Consider the following 16,543-nt stretch of genomic DNA (forward strand, 5'->3'; position numbering starts at 1 on the left):
AGAGAAAGGGAAAATGGTTAAATGTCTTCCAGTATATATTGCAAAAATAGGTAAGCAAAATCTGAGGTGGTCAGAAAAGTTACCGGTTCACCTGCTTCGTGCATTGTGTGCAGAAGACAAAAAAAAAAAAAAAAAATTTACATTATCACAAGACATACACAAGTGAACAAACTCCTCAGTTGACTGGAATTTTAAGAGGAGCTACCATACCAATCTATGTTATATCTCACCCCATTTCAGCATCCAGAGAGATTTTCCTTTTTTAAAGATGTTTAAAGATAGCTAACGAAAGAGGGAGATTAATATACAATGTCTGTACAACGATGTGTATGGTTCACAACGCAAAGCTAAACCTGACCTTGTAACACCTTTCCAAATGCAAGACCAACATGTGCATGGCAGCACTGAAGTATAAACCTGCTAATCGTGTTTCTTTTCCGTTATTGCTTATATTTTCCCATTTGCTCCACAGAACTGGGAAGAAATGATGATAAAGCAGATAGAAGCAGTCCAAGTAATAACTGCTGCACGAGACCACCACTTACGGCATGAGTAACCACTTAGGGTAGTGCAGAGCCCGCACCGTCTGCACTGACCTGCCTCTTGTGTTGCATGGAGGAAACATTGCTCTAGAATAATCTAAGTTGGAGGCCTCTGGAGATCATCTGCTCCAACAACGCTCAGAAGAACAAAAAAAGGTTCCAACAGGCCAGTCTTGTTGATTCCTTTTACCGTTCTGTTGAGTTTTTGACTGCTAGGATTACCCGAGAGGTACACATACATGTTCCAGTACTGACAACAGCATTGTGAAAAACACAACGGAATTTTAAGACTCATACCATGGACAGGAACATCCTAAAGTTCTTTCTAAACAGACAACTCTTCTGAAGAATATTAAAAAAAATAATAAAACAATTGAGAAGTAAGAGAGAGGCGTCTGTGAAACGGTCCTGCCACAAGAGGAGGCAGGGAAGACAAAGGGGGTAACTACGGAGTTTCTCAATTGCTCTGCTGCTCACTGTCCCACAAAAGTACAACATAAAACACAGAGAAATAATTCATTTCATATCCTATACAATGCAGTAGAATTAAAATAGGAATGAAATTTTCGGAAAGTGGAAACAGAAGCAATGAGTGCTAATTACGAAATTTAACAGATCCAGGCACAGATGCACTGAGCTGCTTTACGCTGACAGCAGGCTAGTTATATCCAACAGGTCCTCATTCGGGCATAATACTGAAAACTGATACCTAATTAAACCTGTTTTAGCTATGGTCCACTCCAAGATGTACGAAATAAGCCTGCAGAGCCTCTACAAAGAGAAGGATGTGGACAAAGTTCCACTGTACTCAGTAGTACTTACTGTTGGTGCCGGTAACCGAACACCACAGTATTCCAGGCTGCAAAACAACCAACACTGGGTATTAAAGCATACCACCAATAAGAAATTCTCCAAAATAAAATTAATATTAAATTAGCATCATGCATCCATCAAGTCTTGTAAAGAGAAGCTTTTCTATTATGCCAGAGAACCAGACCCAGAAATGTCAACAAGTTGGCTAACAGTTCAGCCCGGGTGTTCCAGCACCCACACTTCCAAACTCAAGCCTCAGTGAGACTACTGCTAGCCAGCAGGCTGCTGCGATCTGCAAAGGAATAAATGAGACAAGAATTTGGTTGTTATCTGAGCGTGCACGCAGCTACTACTTGGTCTAAGGAGATGGCCAGTTCACTTCAACCTTTAACTGGTGCTCCCTCCTCTGATGGCAGGCAGTTTTACTTTTCACTCCCCATCCACCAACTTGGCAATCGATGCAGCTGTAGCGATTTTCAGAATCAACACTTGGCAAAGTCTGTTAGTAACATACCTGACACCCGTGTTCCTGCCCAAGCCGGTTCCTACAGCTCTTTTACCCTCTGATTCTTGCTGTTGAGAGACTCCAGGACACCCTTAGTGAGCACCAGGATCTTCGCTTCTCCCACTGACATTTACACATCATCAGCAGTGACTCCAGAAACATTATTAGTTTCATCCTCTATTATAGTCCAGTCTTCTGTTTTACCAGCAGAAAATCTCAAGTTTATAAAAACTAAAACCAACGGATATTGAATATCTAATCCCAGACCTAATATAGCACTAGGTCAAACTTCTTAATGTTAATAAAGTAAAAATTGTGACTTCTTCATGCAAATAAAGCTCCCTTGACAACAACTGTATGTTCTCCTCACTGCCCTATTTCCTCTCCATGTCAAAAAAAAATTATACAAGAGGTGTGCATACACCCATGGCAGATTTAAGTAGTAAATACATGTTTGGGATAGAATTCCCAATAATAATCAGTATGTGCTTGGCTTTAAACATGTACTTCAAGTTTCCTTACTGACTTTGGCACACACTAAAAGTTAAGCATGCTTGTTAAGTGTCACTCCCTCAGATCACAGCTTTGCAAAGGGAAAAAAAAAAAAAAAAAAAAGGAAAAAAGAACAAAGGAAACAAACTTTATTTTCCTGGAAAAGTGGCTCCCTAACTCTGGTCCATATGTCATCTGTGAGTTTCTCATTGAGATCTTCCTGCTCACGTTTTCAGTTTTTTGTTGTTTTAGGTACTAAACTTCTTTTCAAAGATTAAAATGTTACTAAATTCCTTCCTGATTTTACTTTTACGCATCAGCAAAGGCAGAAAGCTGTGCCTACAGTCACAGCAGCAGATGAACTGCCCACATAGTACATCCTACTAAGATATGATCCACATAGCAAAAATGTTTGGGGATTGCTGGTTTAAGGAGACAAAAATCTTTATTTTTTTAATATTTTTTTTTACCTTTACATTATACCTGTCAAGTTATTTAATCCGATCATGACATGCAAACTTCAAGAAGGAAGCCTAAAGAGAAACTTAGTGTCGATCTTTCCAATAAAATACATATAGATCCTGACATCAGGTTAGGTCAGGGAAAAAAGCTGTATCTGAAGTGTTCAAATAGAAGAGGGAAATAAAATAACAGGTAGCTCATTACTATTGTCCTTAACCTGCTTTGCATATGATTAATTGATAGCATAGCACATCCTTCACTTAAGGCAGGGTTTCAACAGAATTCATGTAAAATATTGCCTTTTGTTGAGACTTATGCTAGAAAAAAAGCCAGTTAACAGGAGTAAAGAATTGACAGTGGTTTAAAAAAGAAAACAATTAACCTCCTTGCCTGCCTGAATTCTTACTGGGTGTACTACTCTTGCTTTCCAGAAAACAGTACACCATGAAAAGATGCTAAAAACTCACAGAAAATTCAAGTATCAACTTTTTTGAGCTTAAATGGGACTTTACCAGCAGAGTTTAAGGGAAATTACACATCATGTAGCAAACAGCACAACAGGGTATCTACCTGTACAAAGACCTACGCAAACACTGTACTGCTCACTGAAGAACTTGGTGCTCAAAGCCAGAGTGATATTATGAAATTTTGCTGGACCAAGTAACTACCAAGAACAAGTGGAAACTGAAGCGATGGATTAAAGTTAATGGTGTCCATGACCTTTCTGTATTTTAGAGTTAAAAAAAAAAAAAAAGCAAGCTTAGGGCACTATCTATTCCATATAGCTAGCATTTTACATCCGTTGTGCTATGCAGCCTGTAATAAACCAGATTTTTTCGTATACTGAGAAATGCAAAGTGTGACGAGGCAGACAACATGCCATTGCAGCAATACAACCCGTAGCCAAACCCAGTTAATCGTTACTTTCTTCCACGTCTTAGACTTGCTTGCTTTCTAAAATGTGAAAACCATCAGCTAATCCTCCCCTTTTCAGAACATGACCCAGATGAGATACCAATTCTTCCCTCCAGGTGAAAACCACGCAGATGAGACTGTGCCTTCTTTTGGCTATTGATCTTCACACAAAACTGCGCGTGTACACTGCATTCATTATGGTCAAACTACCAAGAACTTCTATCATAGCAATTACATTTACTTAAAAGAGAAGCAGATGACTCACAGTTGTGGAATATATCAAAGTTTCTTTGTATTTTGCTTCTCATTCTTTATTACAAGTACTATAAAAACTGTTCCCACTTGGTTGCTCACACAGCCTTTAAACTGAAATACAAAGCTGCCTTGCCAGTGGCATTATAATCTTTGTTGAAGTGATTATAGAATGGAAGAAAACTGAGACAACAGAAGGTGAAAGAGCAAATGGACCAGTTGCTTTCATGGGTGTTATGATCTGAAGGCAAACCCCCTGTTATTTTATTAATTTCCAGAGTGTTTCTAACTACTACAGAATCTCACTGTTCCTATACATACTAACATGCACTTGTTAGCTGCATGTTTGGCAAAATTAATGAATATGGGAACCTTTGCACTGTCACAGTGAAGTTGACTTCAGAGGGCTGCTTGGGCTACATTGCCATAAGGGATGAAAACTGATTAGGGGATGTCTAATCTGCTCAGTTAAAATATAATTGGGGTTACATTCTTTTATTTGGATCCATAGCAGTGTTTTGCTTAGAAAAGGTTTAAGGCAGAAGTATACAAGATTAGGCTCCACAGATATAGTGACTAAAAAATAAAGCCACGCACATGCCCTCACATATCTTACTCTCCTTGTACTGTGGAGGAACCTCTCTTACCCCGCGGATTTCCCTGTGAGAACCACACGGAGCAGGGACCGGCCACCCAGAGAACAAACGGTACAAAGAGCCGAGTTGTCACAAAAGATGAAGCGTCCCTGCGTCCTCACGGACTGCGCTTCTACACTTGCAAGCCACCCATGTCAGCCCAGTATTCATGCCCTTGAAATCCTCAGCCCTTGTGAATGCAGCAAATCATGTGTTCTAATCATTCAGTGAGTTCATTCACTTCATCGTGTAATCCACAATTTGAAGGCGAGTGATAGCAAAGCCTAATCTGAGGGTACGGCTCTCCCGTGGCGTGCAGTGCGCTCACAGCGTTCTGGACTCCGTTTTGAAACAGTTTCAACTGTTGGAGACTATGGAGTCATCATAAAAATTACCACCAGTAATCAACTTAAGTATGCGCGTTAGGACAAGCACTGATGGGGCTCACGGCTTTCACCACTGACGTCGTGAACATCTGCTCTACTCAACGGTGTTTTACACAGCCACTTTCCTGGGAGTCATCACTGTAGTGTGGATTCTGATTTTTCTAACGTGAAAATTGTCACGATCCTGTGTATTCACTAATGTCCAAAGAGAAGCACTGCCTTTGAAAGTATTTGGATTTCTCTGCAAAGGAAAAGCAGAAAGACAACAGGCAGCCATCATGAGGAAGAAAAGGCAGCCCAGAAGGACAAGGAAAGTACAAATAGCAGCATCTCTCATCACATACTGTGAAGAAGATACATAGCTCCTAAAGTAGAGAGCTCAAATTTAATAACATTTACAGTAGCATATATACAACTTCTTCAGGGGACTAATAATTTGTCTATATGCAAAACTACGCAACAGAAGAAACCGCACATGTTATTTTACTGCTACGGACTGACATTTTAAGTAGTTAGGAAGAGTTAAAATAGACTTCTCTTTCAGATAATGAATTACTAAAAAGCAAGCAGAACTGTTGCACTCCTCTACAGCCCAAGCCAATCTTCAACAACAGGGCCTCAACTACAAGCAAAACCAAGAGCAGTAACACATTCTTCAGTTTACATGCCTAATTCCCTGGAATATATAACACAGTATCAAGAATTTCTAAAACCTGGCTAAAAGCAGCTTTTTCATATAAACGTATCAGAAGAGATTAGGTCCCTAAATCCCTCAACACTTGAAAAATCTCAAGCGAATATTCCCCCCCCCCAAAAAAAAAAATAAATTGCTAAATATGATATTCCAACCAAGAAGACATTCAATGCTCAAAACGTTCCGCTGTGATTTTTAACAGCAACTTGTAGACAGAAAAAAACCATATTTGTAGTTGTTTTGGGGTGGGTTTTTGTGTTTGGTTGGTTGGTTATTTTCCCTAGCAAAAATACAGAAAAACAGGTTTGCTTTTTTTCTTTTTTTGGGAGCAAAGGAAGAGGAGGGAGCTATTTTTAGTACTAAGCCTTCTCTCTCTTGTTGAAGGGCTCAGGAATGAGGATTGATTTGGGAGCTTTCACACACTCCCAGTGCCTTTCATGATGTCCAAGTTAAATGAGCATCATGAAACCAGTAAGAGTAACCTGATAATTTCCTTCTCCTATTGCTCAGGCTTCAGCCACTTGTTATTACAACCTCTAGCAAACACATTTCTCAGTAATTCTACCAAAACAAAAAAAAACTTGTGTCAATCAAAATTTCTGCCTACTAAACAAACACTACAGATGGCCGAAAGAACACAACTTTGTTGTCAGTCACTTTCCAACTGAGGTGCCACACATGTCACCAACGGGACAGCAAAAATAACTAGATCATTCCTAGTACTAGCAAACGTAAGGACATGTTCCTTACCACATTCATCTGTGCTCCTATATGAAGCACCAACTGATTTTAGGGCTGATTTTGGCAGTGACGTCTTAGAAAAGCTGAGACAATATGCCCCTTGCTAAAATCAGTAAAGATTACTTCAGTTTTAGATGACTACAGAACCAGACTACATGACACAGTCCACGATTACTTACGAAATGTCATTCATACAGACACCTGTGTCTCCACTGAGGCATTTAATCAGGCCATACAGAACAACTTGAGAATCTAACTCTAACTAAACTTCTTTGAAAAACCCGTATTTATGGGCTTAGCTCCTTTTCACCAGAGCTACTAAGTACCAAAACTGGCACCACACATTTTAAAATTCTGAAACACTGCAAAAAGTACAATTAAATAGTGTTTCCTAAAGCCAAATGAAACCCCTGAATTTTCCTAAATAAAAAATTATGCAAAATTAGCATTTAGGTAAATAATTGCTTGTGATTATATCCGTTTACTTTACTGGCAAAGCAAGTGCCCTCTTCCCCTTTATGCACCTGTTAAAACCAAGCAAGGCCAATCCTGTCACCAGAATTATGTTGTTTCTGTTGCGGAATCTTTTAGAGATGGTAAGAAGCTAGTGAACACAGCTTGCCTTCCACAGATTCACAGCACATGGCTGGCACCTCTAAGAATATTTATTATTCATACAGCATATTTGACACCAAAACCATTAGTAAGCAAACACGAAAACAGGCCTAGATTATTTTTAAAAAAACAAACCACAACACTCTAATTTAAAGGACGTTATATAAATGATGCCATCCAAAGATGATTTTGCACAGAAGAGGCCCATGGCAGGAGATGCAGTGCAGTTTTACTACAGGTAGAAGTTAAGACTCTGTTGTTAGAAGGCCGTACTTGCGTTGTACCAAGTGCGAGTCCTGCATGACTGTGAACAGGATGCATAAGGCAGAATCTTTCATTATATGCATATTTTTACAGACCCTGTTTTTCCAAAATCAGAATGCTTAATAACACAATCACAGAAAACAGAGCTGTGACAAGGTCAAGGTAGATCACCTATTTTATCCCGTACCCAAATGCAGGACGAATTTAACCCGTTCCTGACAGAGATTAGCCTAATTATTGTTTTTAAAAACCTGTAATTATAAAAACTATGCAGCTCTCCAAACACTCCAGGTTTCACTGTTAACAACTGGAATAAATACTCTAGTGGCTAATCTTAACTCCCTGTCTTATAATTTTAAATATTGTTTCCTGCCCTAGTTGCAACTAAACAGAAGCACGTTTCCCCTTTGCCTCCGCACCTATCCTGCAGGTATTTACACACCTCAGATATTCCTCAGTCCAGCGAAGGAAGAAAAGACTATTGGAACTGAGGTTAAAACCACTGGCACAGAAACTGCATTACAGTTGTTCAAAATACACATGGTCTGGATTTTGAAAGTAACTTCTCAAACACGGAGCCCAAATAATTCCCACAGATCCGTTTGCCTTCACGCACTGAATGAGCAAAGGCCAAATGTAAACTTGCAACAGGGGATCCCGATTTGCTCCCTGTGCCAAATTACACCTGCAGCCTGTGTTGTCAGCACTATCCCCTCTGACCATAGGTAGGAAGGTAGAGAGGATCAAAGACTACACATCTCCATCGGCACAAGCACCGGAAAGTTTTAGCCCTGCCCGTACAGGAACTATCTGGGAAGGTTACGCAGGCGTGCAGGGCCATCTCTTACTTCCATTTTTCTCCTTACTGGATGTGCAAGGTGGCTCAGGTCTTCTAAGGTATAAAAGTCCTGGTCTTAATGATATTAATTTTCCAAGCTGCTGCTTATCCTACGTCATGCCTAGCACATTGATTGCTTTTTCTTGGGGAAAAAAAAAAATGGAGCCATGGATCTGAGTTCCATCACCATGGGTACCTGGCACTAAGCTTGCCAGCGCTGCCCCAGGGAGAGTTATCCCCACTGCCCAACGTGGTAGCAACAACAAAGCCAGGCAGGGAAAAAGCACGACAGCAAGACAGTTGCCAAATCACTGTCTCCTTAGCCATGCCTGGGAACTGCTATTTGGCCTTCTGTTCACAGAAGCACAGTTGTGTCAAGAGTTTAATTTAAGGAAAAAATTAAGAACTTTATGGATTGATATGCACACCCCAGGTATTACAGAAGACAGGCTGAAACGTATGAGTGAATCATAGGAAACTACAAGCTGCTGTTAGGACCTAACAATTAAAAACCAAGAAGCAGACATATTTTGAACTTAGGGAGGAATCACCACCATTTGAAAAGAGTTTTGTAAAACCTCATCTAAACTACCATAAACAGTTTTTGCCACCGATGTCAGGGAAAGAGGAGTTCAAACTAGAACAGGTGCATTGAAATGCCAGTAAGATGAGCAGGGAATAGAAAAGCCATCTTACAAGGGGATCCTATTTTATCTAGTTAATAATCTCCACACACTATAAATACACTAACGGGGTAACACCATAGGAGGGAACTATTTACACTAAAATACAAAGTTGTCACAAAGAACAGCAGCCGAGGTATTTTAAACGTGGAATAGGAACTTGCCATCGTAATTGTTAAGGACTTGTATCAAAACAGAGGTTCTTCCTATTACAGATTAAGAGTAATTCGAAGCTGCTTACAATCACATGTCACAAGCTTGAATCTAATGAATCTTTAGACAGCCTGACAGATACTACAAGAAGTTTTCAGTGCTACGGGCCTTTAGCTGTCCTGATGTTAAGCGTGAATGATCTCCGACCACTACAGCCGTGTCAGAAGAAGCTTTAAGGAAATTAGTTATGCAGAACTTTTGATACTTCATTTTATTTATAGGGACAATTTCACTGTATTATTGCAAGTATAGCCTGTCTACATCCCCAAAAGGTATGCTGCTATTTCCTACCCTAAAAAAACAAGACACGCTTTACGTAAACACAGTTTAAACTGACAAAATCCTGTGGCAAGTCACTATTTCCACAAGTGTGAAGTAGATTCTAGATGAAGTTCAGTTAACTGGGAGAATGATACTTTTCACCAAAATTCTCCTACAAGCTCTCTAAGACAGGAGAGCACCGTTCCTTTCTGCTGAACCTGCATTCTCAAACAGCATAGCTGTCCCTCCAGCATCCTAGCTGGCTTGACACACCAAGTTCCTCTCTTTTCCTTCATGTTCCCTATGACCTTTCTATTTATACCCTTAAAAACTGAAAAAAGAACGGAAAGCACCTCAGCCTTTAACCACTATAAACTCTGTACTGTAAAATCACTTTCAAGTTTGTTCTTAAATAGTATATATATACTTTTACCAAAAGGCTTATGCACAAAATACTGCCATCTTACTGCCCCTTTAATCGTAAGCTTACTGGACTTCACTTCCAGTTCCAGTCTTTATCTACAAGTTAGTGTAGTGATCCCACTGCATGGCCTGAATTTGCTTACTCCAGTAGGCATTTATTAGAACACAATTATAAAGAAAGCAGAGATTAACTGAAATAGCCTTTCACTGAATGTTAGCCGCCTCCTCTCCAGAATTCTTCAGCCAAGAAGGCAGCTCTAGTTTTTCACTGTACTTTGCAGAACATGCATGAGGATAAATGATAATGCTACTAGGGACTAAGATTTCTTTTCCAAAATTCATGTTCTTATCCTACTCTGACAACTTTAGCAAAAGCTTATAGAAGACATGAATGGAAATCAGTTTCAGGACTTAAGAGAGTTGACTGGAAACAAACCTAAGGCTAGCAATGCAAGAAGCAACTCTTACCCCTTCCTCACTTCCACTGATATGCTATTTCTTAAACCGAATCACAATTAGAAACTACTTTAGAAAAAAAGATTTTAAAGCATGCTGGAAAAAATAAGTCTTCTCAGCCTTGCACAGTCAACCTAAATTATCCCCACTAAACACACCCCTCCGGGTGAGGTAGCTGTTGGTTATGTAGGTTTGAAACTAAAGATAGCACTGTCTGAGAAAATACCATATAATCAGAGATGATTATCTCATTTAAGTGTTGACATAAAATTACAACTGATTAGAAAAATAACAAATATTTGTTCAGTTTCCTGTAGAACTCCATTTCAGAGACATATAAGCATTTTACAAGCATTTGCATCTAACTTCACTCATGAAGCGATCATACCTTCAAACACTCCTGTTTTTTCCTTATAAAGGAAATAAATCTTACTAAGTTTTGGAATAACTACTCTCTCCCAAAACATTTTACCTGAAGCTAAAGATCTTCAAAGGAGAAGTAGGCTTGTACTAGAAACTCATCGCTACCTGTCACATTTCCCCCCCTAGATTGAAAGAACATACATATTCAACAACTACACCGAGGAATTTCATTAATTCAAAAAGACATCATTTGCAATTTACTAAGCAGACAGAAAACTAAGTCACTCCTACTGATGTTTGTCTTCACGACACAGGCTACTTGCAACAGTTGCACAGTTTAATTACACAGATGCACTATCCTGGCACCATACAGACATGCTCCTGTCATGAGTTATTTAATAGCCATTTAAACTGTCAAGCTAACTCAGAGATGGTAGATGTGCACCCAGCTGCAAGAGCAGTAGTCCACACTCACAGTGTAGGCATTGCTGGGAGCAGACAGGCACGTTAAGTGTGGGTTATGTTGCAGTTTGTAGCTAAAACAGCACTAAGCTCTGTCTGCCTTCAAAGCTAACCGACATGCAGCATCCATACCACCACGAACAGGGTTACTTACTGTACCCAGACTTTACACAAGCCCAATATTTTCTCCACTGTAAACTGTTAATCTAGAGTGATAGCTATTTCAGAGTGAAAGGAAAATCATGCATGAGTACGAATAGGATATTTTCAACCTAACTGTTTTTTTTTAAAAAAAAAAAAAGAAAAAAAAGAGTCATTTCTTTCGAGACCTGTTAAGTCTGAAAGGATAATGCACATTCACTATACAACTTAGGAAAGACTTCTTAAACGCCTGATCAACTACAAATCAAAACTAAGACTCTTTAAATGCATTTCATAAACAGTTCTTTTGAACATAAAACAATATAAGGAAACCCCTCTTGTTGCTCTCCCATCTTACCAGTGAACACCTGAGCAAGCTTTGACTATGTATGCTTTAGTACTATCCTAACTTAATAGTACAAAGCTTCCAGGTCTTTTAAAGAAAAAATAACAATGAAAATACTGATTTCACCACTACTTGGCTCATAACAACTAACTTGTAACCAGTTCGCTTGAGCTCCTAAATCTCAAGGAACTAGTGCAGACATCTAAACCACGTTGTATGTGCTCTTTGACATCAAAAAGCAGCCTGCTTTAATAACAAAGTACGGCTTATTTACTTAATTAGAGCAACTGTTTCTGTTTGCAGGAAAGAATACAGAGAAGTGAAACAGGATTTTTTTTCCAATTTTTTTTTCCACATTATAAAATTTATTGTGTGTTTATCACATTCAAAAAGCATTGACCAGTGGGGTTTTTCTTTTTGTAACTTAGAATGCCAAGGTAAAGCTGATATATTTGCAAGCTTAGTTACCACCTAACAGAGACTACCATAAACTTGAGGAAAATTTGAATGGCCATGTATTTAACACTTACAGACTTCCAATAATTCTGTGGGCACAAGAGTAATTTAAAAAGGTAAAAAGAAACTGAATGCTTCAGAAAGACCAGACAGTATAATGAATATATGAAATTTAACCTTAAATTAAAAAGATTTTAAGGGTTTGATGATTAAATCCTTACCCCATTTTCATGTCTGTTTAAAATCTGATTTCAGTCTAAACTTAGATTTTTACAGATGTCATGATTGCCTATATGGGCAATTATGGAAAAAACAGGATGAAAACTGCTTTGGGATGAGCGCTGACAGATTCTTCACAAGACATTGCAAGGCTGAAACAGGAGTGGGTTGGAGAAGAGACAGTAATTCACATGGTCAGATTAGGACCAAAACTAGGAGGAAAAAAAAAAAAAAAAAAAAAAGTCAGTTGCATGAAAATGCCCCAACGCTGAGCAAAAGACATGCAAGAAAAGCTGAGGTAGCAGTGGAGAGTGGGTCTGATTAGGTTTTGATAGCTGGAGAAAACTGAAAACATTTCCCCACTGTATAAGTGACATTATCCACAGTCTTTACTCAAATCTATGGAACAAAATCTAATTAACGGAGAAATTTGATAAACTTTACAGAAAGCCCTCTACAGAGCTAGTTTTGAAACAAAAAGGACAGATAATTGCTTAATCTCAAAATTAAGACTGAAGTATACCAATAGTACTTTACATCAAGCAGTTATCTTTAAGAATATGTGAAAAAGGACAATTTACTTTTTAAAAGGGTGTCCTCTAAATACGGCATACATATGAAGTACTCTAACATCCTGGATTTTTTTCAAAGCTTTTTGAGAAACACACACAAATAATTCAGATTTAGTCAATTTTATTTACAGTTTGTTTTTTTACATTTCAGAGCATTACACAATTACATATTCTCATTTTCTGACCTGCAAACAGATACCTTAAACGGAAATATTAAAAAAATGAAGTTAGATACATCCAAAATGCAACAATTACACATCTGACAATTCACAAAGTGTAATTTACTAGGACGTATCCTAAGAATTTAGGAACAACCAGTCAGGAGAAAATCTGACCAATTTCAGCAATCAATTATTTACACATTCAAAACAAAGCCTCTCTTAAACTAAACCTCCAGGCAAATGGCCTGAAAGATTTCTTCGGGAAGAAAGACCAGAAGTTATGATTCACACCTATGCAGCATTAACAGCCCTTGATCCCAAACACTGAGCGACTTCTCAGCTTTGTCTTAGAGCTACAGGCATCCCTCTCCGCTTCAGACCCTGAAGTGTTATATTTGTGCCCCCATGTGCATAGAAAGGTTGAGTGTTTAAGTGGTCACTACGATAAAACCCCATTTAATCTGGTCTTTCAGTTATGTGAATTCTTCTTCCTTAAAAACTTGAGCAAGCCTCCTAATGCTGTTTAAACTGGCCTGTGTGGACTGGAGCATGCCTCCCTCAGATGTTTAAGCATGCTTTGAACCAATTTGCACTGGCCAGACTAAATACATCAGAGACTATAATAATCTTTAAAGACCATTTAGACAAGGCTTACATTTCTACACTTCCCTGATGGGCCACCTAATTAAAAAAAAAAAAAAAAAAAAAAAAGTCACAGCTACTACTTTCATTCTTTGTGTTAACCCTTTGCCACACAGCAACTAGTTATATACTGGGTAGAAACTACTAAAAAAATTCCCTGCAAATAAGCTGCCTTTCAGCTCAGGCTATGGCTCCTATGCATTGGGTGTTTGAGGAGGTTTTTTTTTCTTTAAAAAAAAATTCTCACTTGAAAAATACTCAAGTTCTCACTTTAGGCTAATTTTGATTGCATGTTCAATTTGCTTAACTGTCAAGAAACCGCTACAAATGGAACAACTTTAGTATAAAAAGAGCAGTCAACCGAGTGCAACTTCTGACTTGACAAGTCCTTCATGGTAGTTTTCTAACTAGGCTATGAATTTTGTGGAGCCTCCAGGTTTCTTGCCTACCTTACTTTCCATGTTCACGTTTCAAACTGTGTCAGCAGGGCCCGAACTTCGGGAGTCAGCTGCTTAGCAGCCTTAGCTGCCTCTGTGACGGCCTTGCGGTAAAGACCCTTTCTCTTCTTATTAAAGCGCAACTGGAAGCTTTCTAAAAAGGGGGATAGTTGTGCAAGAGCAAGAAAAGATGTTGTTGTGGAGCCAAACCATGAGATACGAGCCTCCTGTCGAACTAAAAGGCCATTATCTTTCCGGCTCACAGTTATGGTAAGAATACGGGCTGGCCACCAAGGGAAGCCATAAATCTTGGCCCAAACAATGTCCCCTACACATACGGTCCTGCCATCTGGTGTGACACATTTAGAGACGTTTTTGGAAAAGACTTCCGTTTTCAAGGAATTACTGAGCTTTTTCTCTTCCTTTGAAGAGGAGGAGGAGGAGGAGGAGGAGGAGGAAGGTGCATGCATGCTGCCTGGAGGAAAATCAAAGCTTTCAGTAGAGCTACACTCAGAGTTGGTAGATTTCAAATCATCTGTGCTATCACTACTACAAACTGATGCACTGGAAGAGTCAGATTTCTTTTGATTAAGGGTCATGTAAACCGTTATATTGCTTTTGCTGCCTCTCTTGCCCAATGTCTGGTGTTCATCCTGATCAACAGTTACATGCACTTCACTTGTGTCCTGAACCTCACTGCTGGCCTCTTCAGGGCCTTCTGAGGGGCTCTGATTTTCTGAAGGGGCCTCACCTGCTGAGCGGGTGGAGGAGCAGCGAGACTGGGGCTTAGATGCCATCTTGCCACTCCGTATTTTCTCAAGTCCTGTCTTGAGAGAAGAGTCATTTTCTTCATTCCGATACCTTTGTGGCTTTAAACGCAATCGGGGTGGAAGGGAACCTGAGCTGGTGTTCTGAAGACGCCGTGTGAAGTGGACCTTTGAATGTGCATTTTTGGAAGAGGAGGTTGCACTCTGCTTCTTTTGTGCCTTTTCTTTGGCCATTTTCAAGACTTCCCGAGCTTTTGCATGATCCATGTTTTTGCTCTGGAGAACTTTTTTTGTATTTAACTGCGCTTTTGAAGTATTTGCTTGTGCGGAAACTTTAACTACTCTGCTTCTGCTGTGGGCAATATTTGAAACCTTGACCACAGCATTCCTTTTCTGGCTTTCAGTTTGGCTTTTTCCATCCACTTTATGGTCAGTCTTAAGTTTTTTATTCACAGTAGTCACACTCTCATTTCTTCGTTTTTTATTATCCTCATATTTTGAAGAGTCACTTGCATTGCCACCTTTTTTAATTTCCTTTTTTTCTGCAACAACACTGTTTTTGCACTTGTCACATAAGACCTGCCGGGGCCGTAGTTTGATAGCATTCATGATAGAAGTGGGCTCCTCCCTGTACATTTTACGCTTGGGCCGCTTAATTTTCCGGGGCGGAGGCTGAGGTATTGACTGGTTATACGTGTCCCTGATAAACAAAGGAGGAGGGTATGGTGCTCCCTCATGAAAGAGAGGAGGTGGTTTAGAAGTCCATAGGCTTTTAGCTATGCTAGGTTCTGATGGCTGCGCAAGAGAAGAGTCATCAGGGACTGCAGCATTAGATTCACACTTCACCTGTGCCTCATCTTGGAATGGTTTACTTTGGAGCTGCATGGCTTCAGGTTTATCCTTATATTCCCTTTTAGGAAATATGGTCACAGGGATTCCATGGGGTCCAAACCTTAAAGAGAAAAAAAAAAAAGTTACAGGTTTTGAGGGATCTTTTGCTGCATTTATTTAAAAGTATTTGAAAACCTGTCCACGTTATGTAGCCACCATAAAGACGTAAGTCCCAGGAAAATTCAGGCTTTGTATCTAGCCTTATGGTAAGCTTTGAAAAAGCAGGACAGCAAAACCAAGGCAGCAGAGAACATGAAATACGCAGCTTCACTTACTATCAGTTTATCTTGCATCAACAAGATGCCCCCAAAATGTAAACAAAAAATATCACCTAGAGACAGCAGTAAAGAATTAACTTTGTACTTTTAGAAAATGCTTATAAACATACAAACTATACACATCCCATCAACTCCAATTCTAACCCAAGAGTAAATTCCATACTAAGCCATACTTCCACACTAAGAGAACTCTGTGAAGAAGGGTGTCTTCAGGAACTTTTCCAAAATTCTTCAATTTTTAGCATAGCACAAAAGGCCAAGTATGTTTCAGATTTAATCAAGGCAAATACAGACTGCATAAATACTTGCATTTAATACTCTCTACAGAAAGTACCATCACTCTTGATCCACTAAAGATTAGCACTTGATCATCTGATGCATGACAGCCCAAAACTGGCTAGCCTGTTAGTTTGAGTTCTGGTGACACTACCTTTATTTCAACACAGTACAAACCATTCCTCCCTGTTTTGCGAGCAAACAAAATTTAGACCTTTGCCTACTTTGCTCCAGACAGCTCTAGGTCTCTGCTGCCCTGTTTGACTCACACAGCATTTCTCACCACCCTGATCAGCTCTAAGAGAACAGAGTGAAAAATCCCAGTATGACTCAGGCATTAGC

At 39.4% G+C, this 16,543-nt stretch overlaps 1 protein-coding gene across 4 annotated transcripts in view; it reads right to left on the minus strand.

Annotated features, from left to right (window-relative positions):
• Window positions 1–16,543, minus strand: part of PWWP2A (PWWP domain containing 2A) — a 43,868-nt gene that overhangs the window by 14,625 nt on the left and 12,700 nt on the right. For 2 of the 4 annotated variants that reach the window (XR_005105795.1, XM_037397897.1), the window contains exon 2: window positions 14,741–15,708. Coding sequence is in view for 3 of the 4 variants with exons in the window: in XM_037397897.1 (XP_037253794.1) it covers window positions 14,741–15,708 (968 nt within the window). In the remaining variant the exon portion in view is untranslated. Of the gene's footprint in view, window positions 1–12,853; window positions 15,709–16,543 lie in introns of those variants that run through there. The other 2 variants (XM_037397896.1, XM_037397895.1) reach the window with 2 other exon arrangements.

Source organism: Falco rusticolus, chromosome 8 (assembly GCF_015220075.1).
Source record: "Falco rusticolus isolate bFalRus1 chromosome 8, bFalRus1.pri, whole genome shotgun sequence".
In the NCBI taxonomy this organism is placed as follows: domain Eukaryota; kingdom Metazoa; phylum Chordata; class Aves; order Falconiformes; family Falconidae; genus Falco; species Falco rusticolus.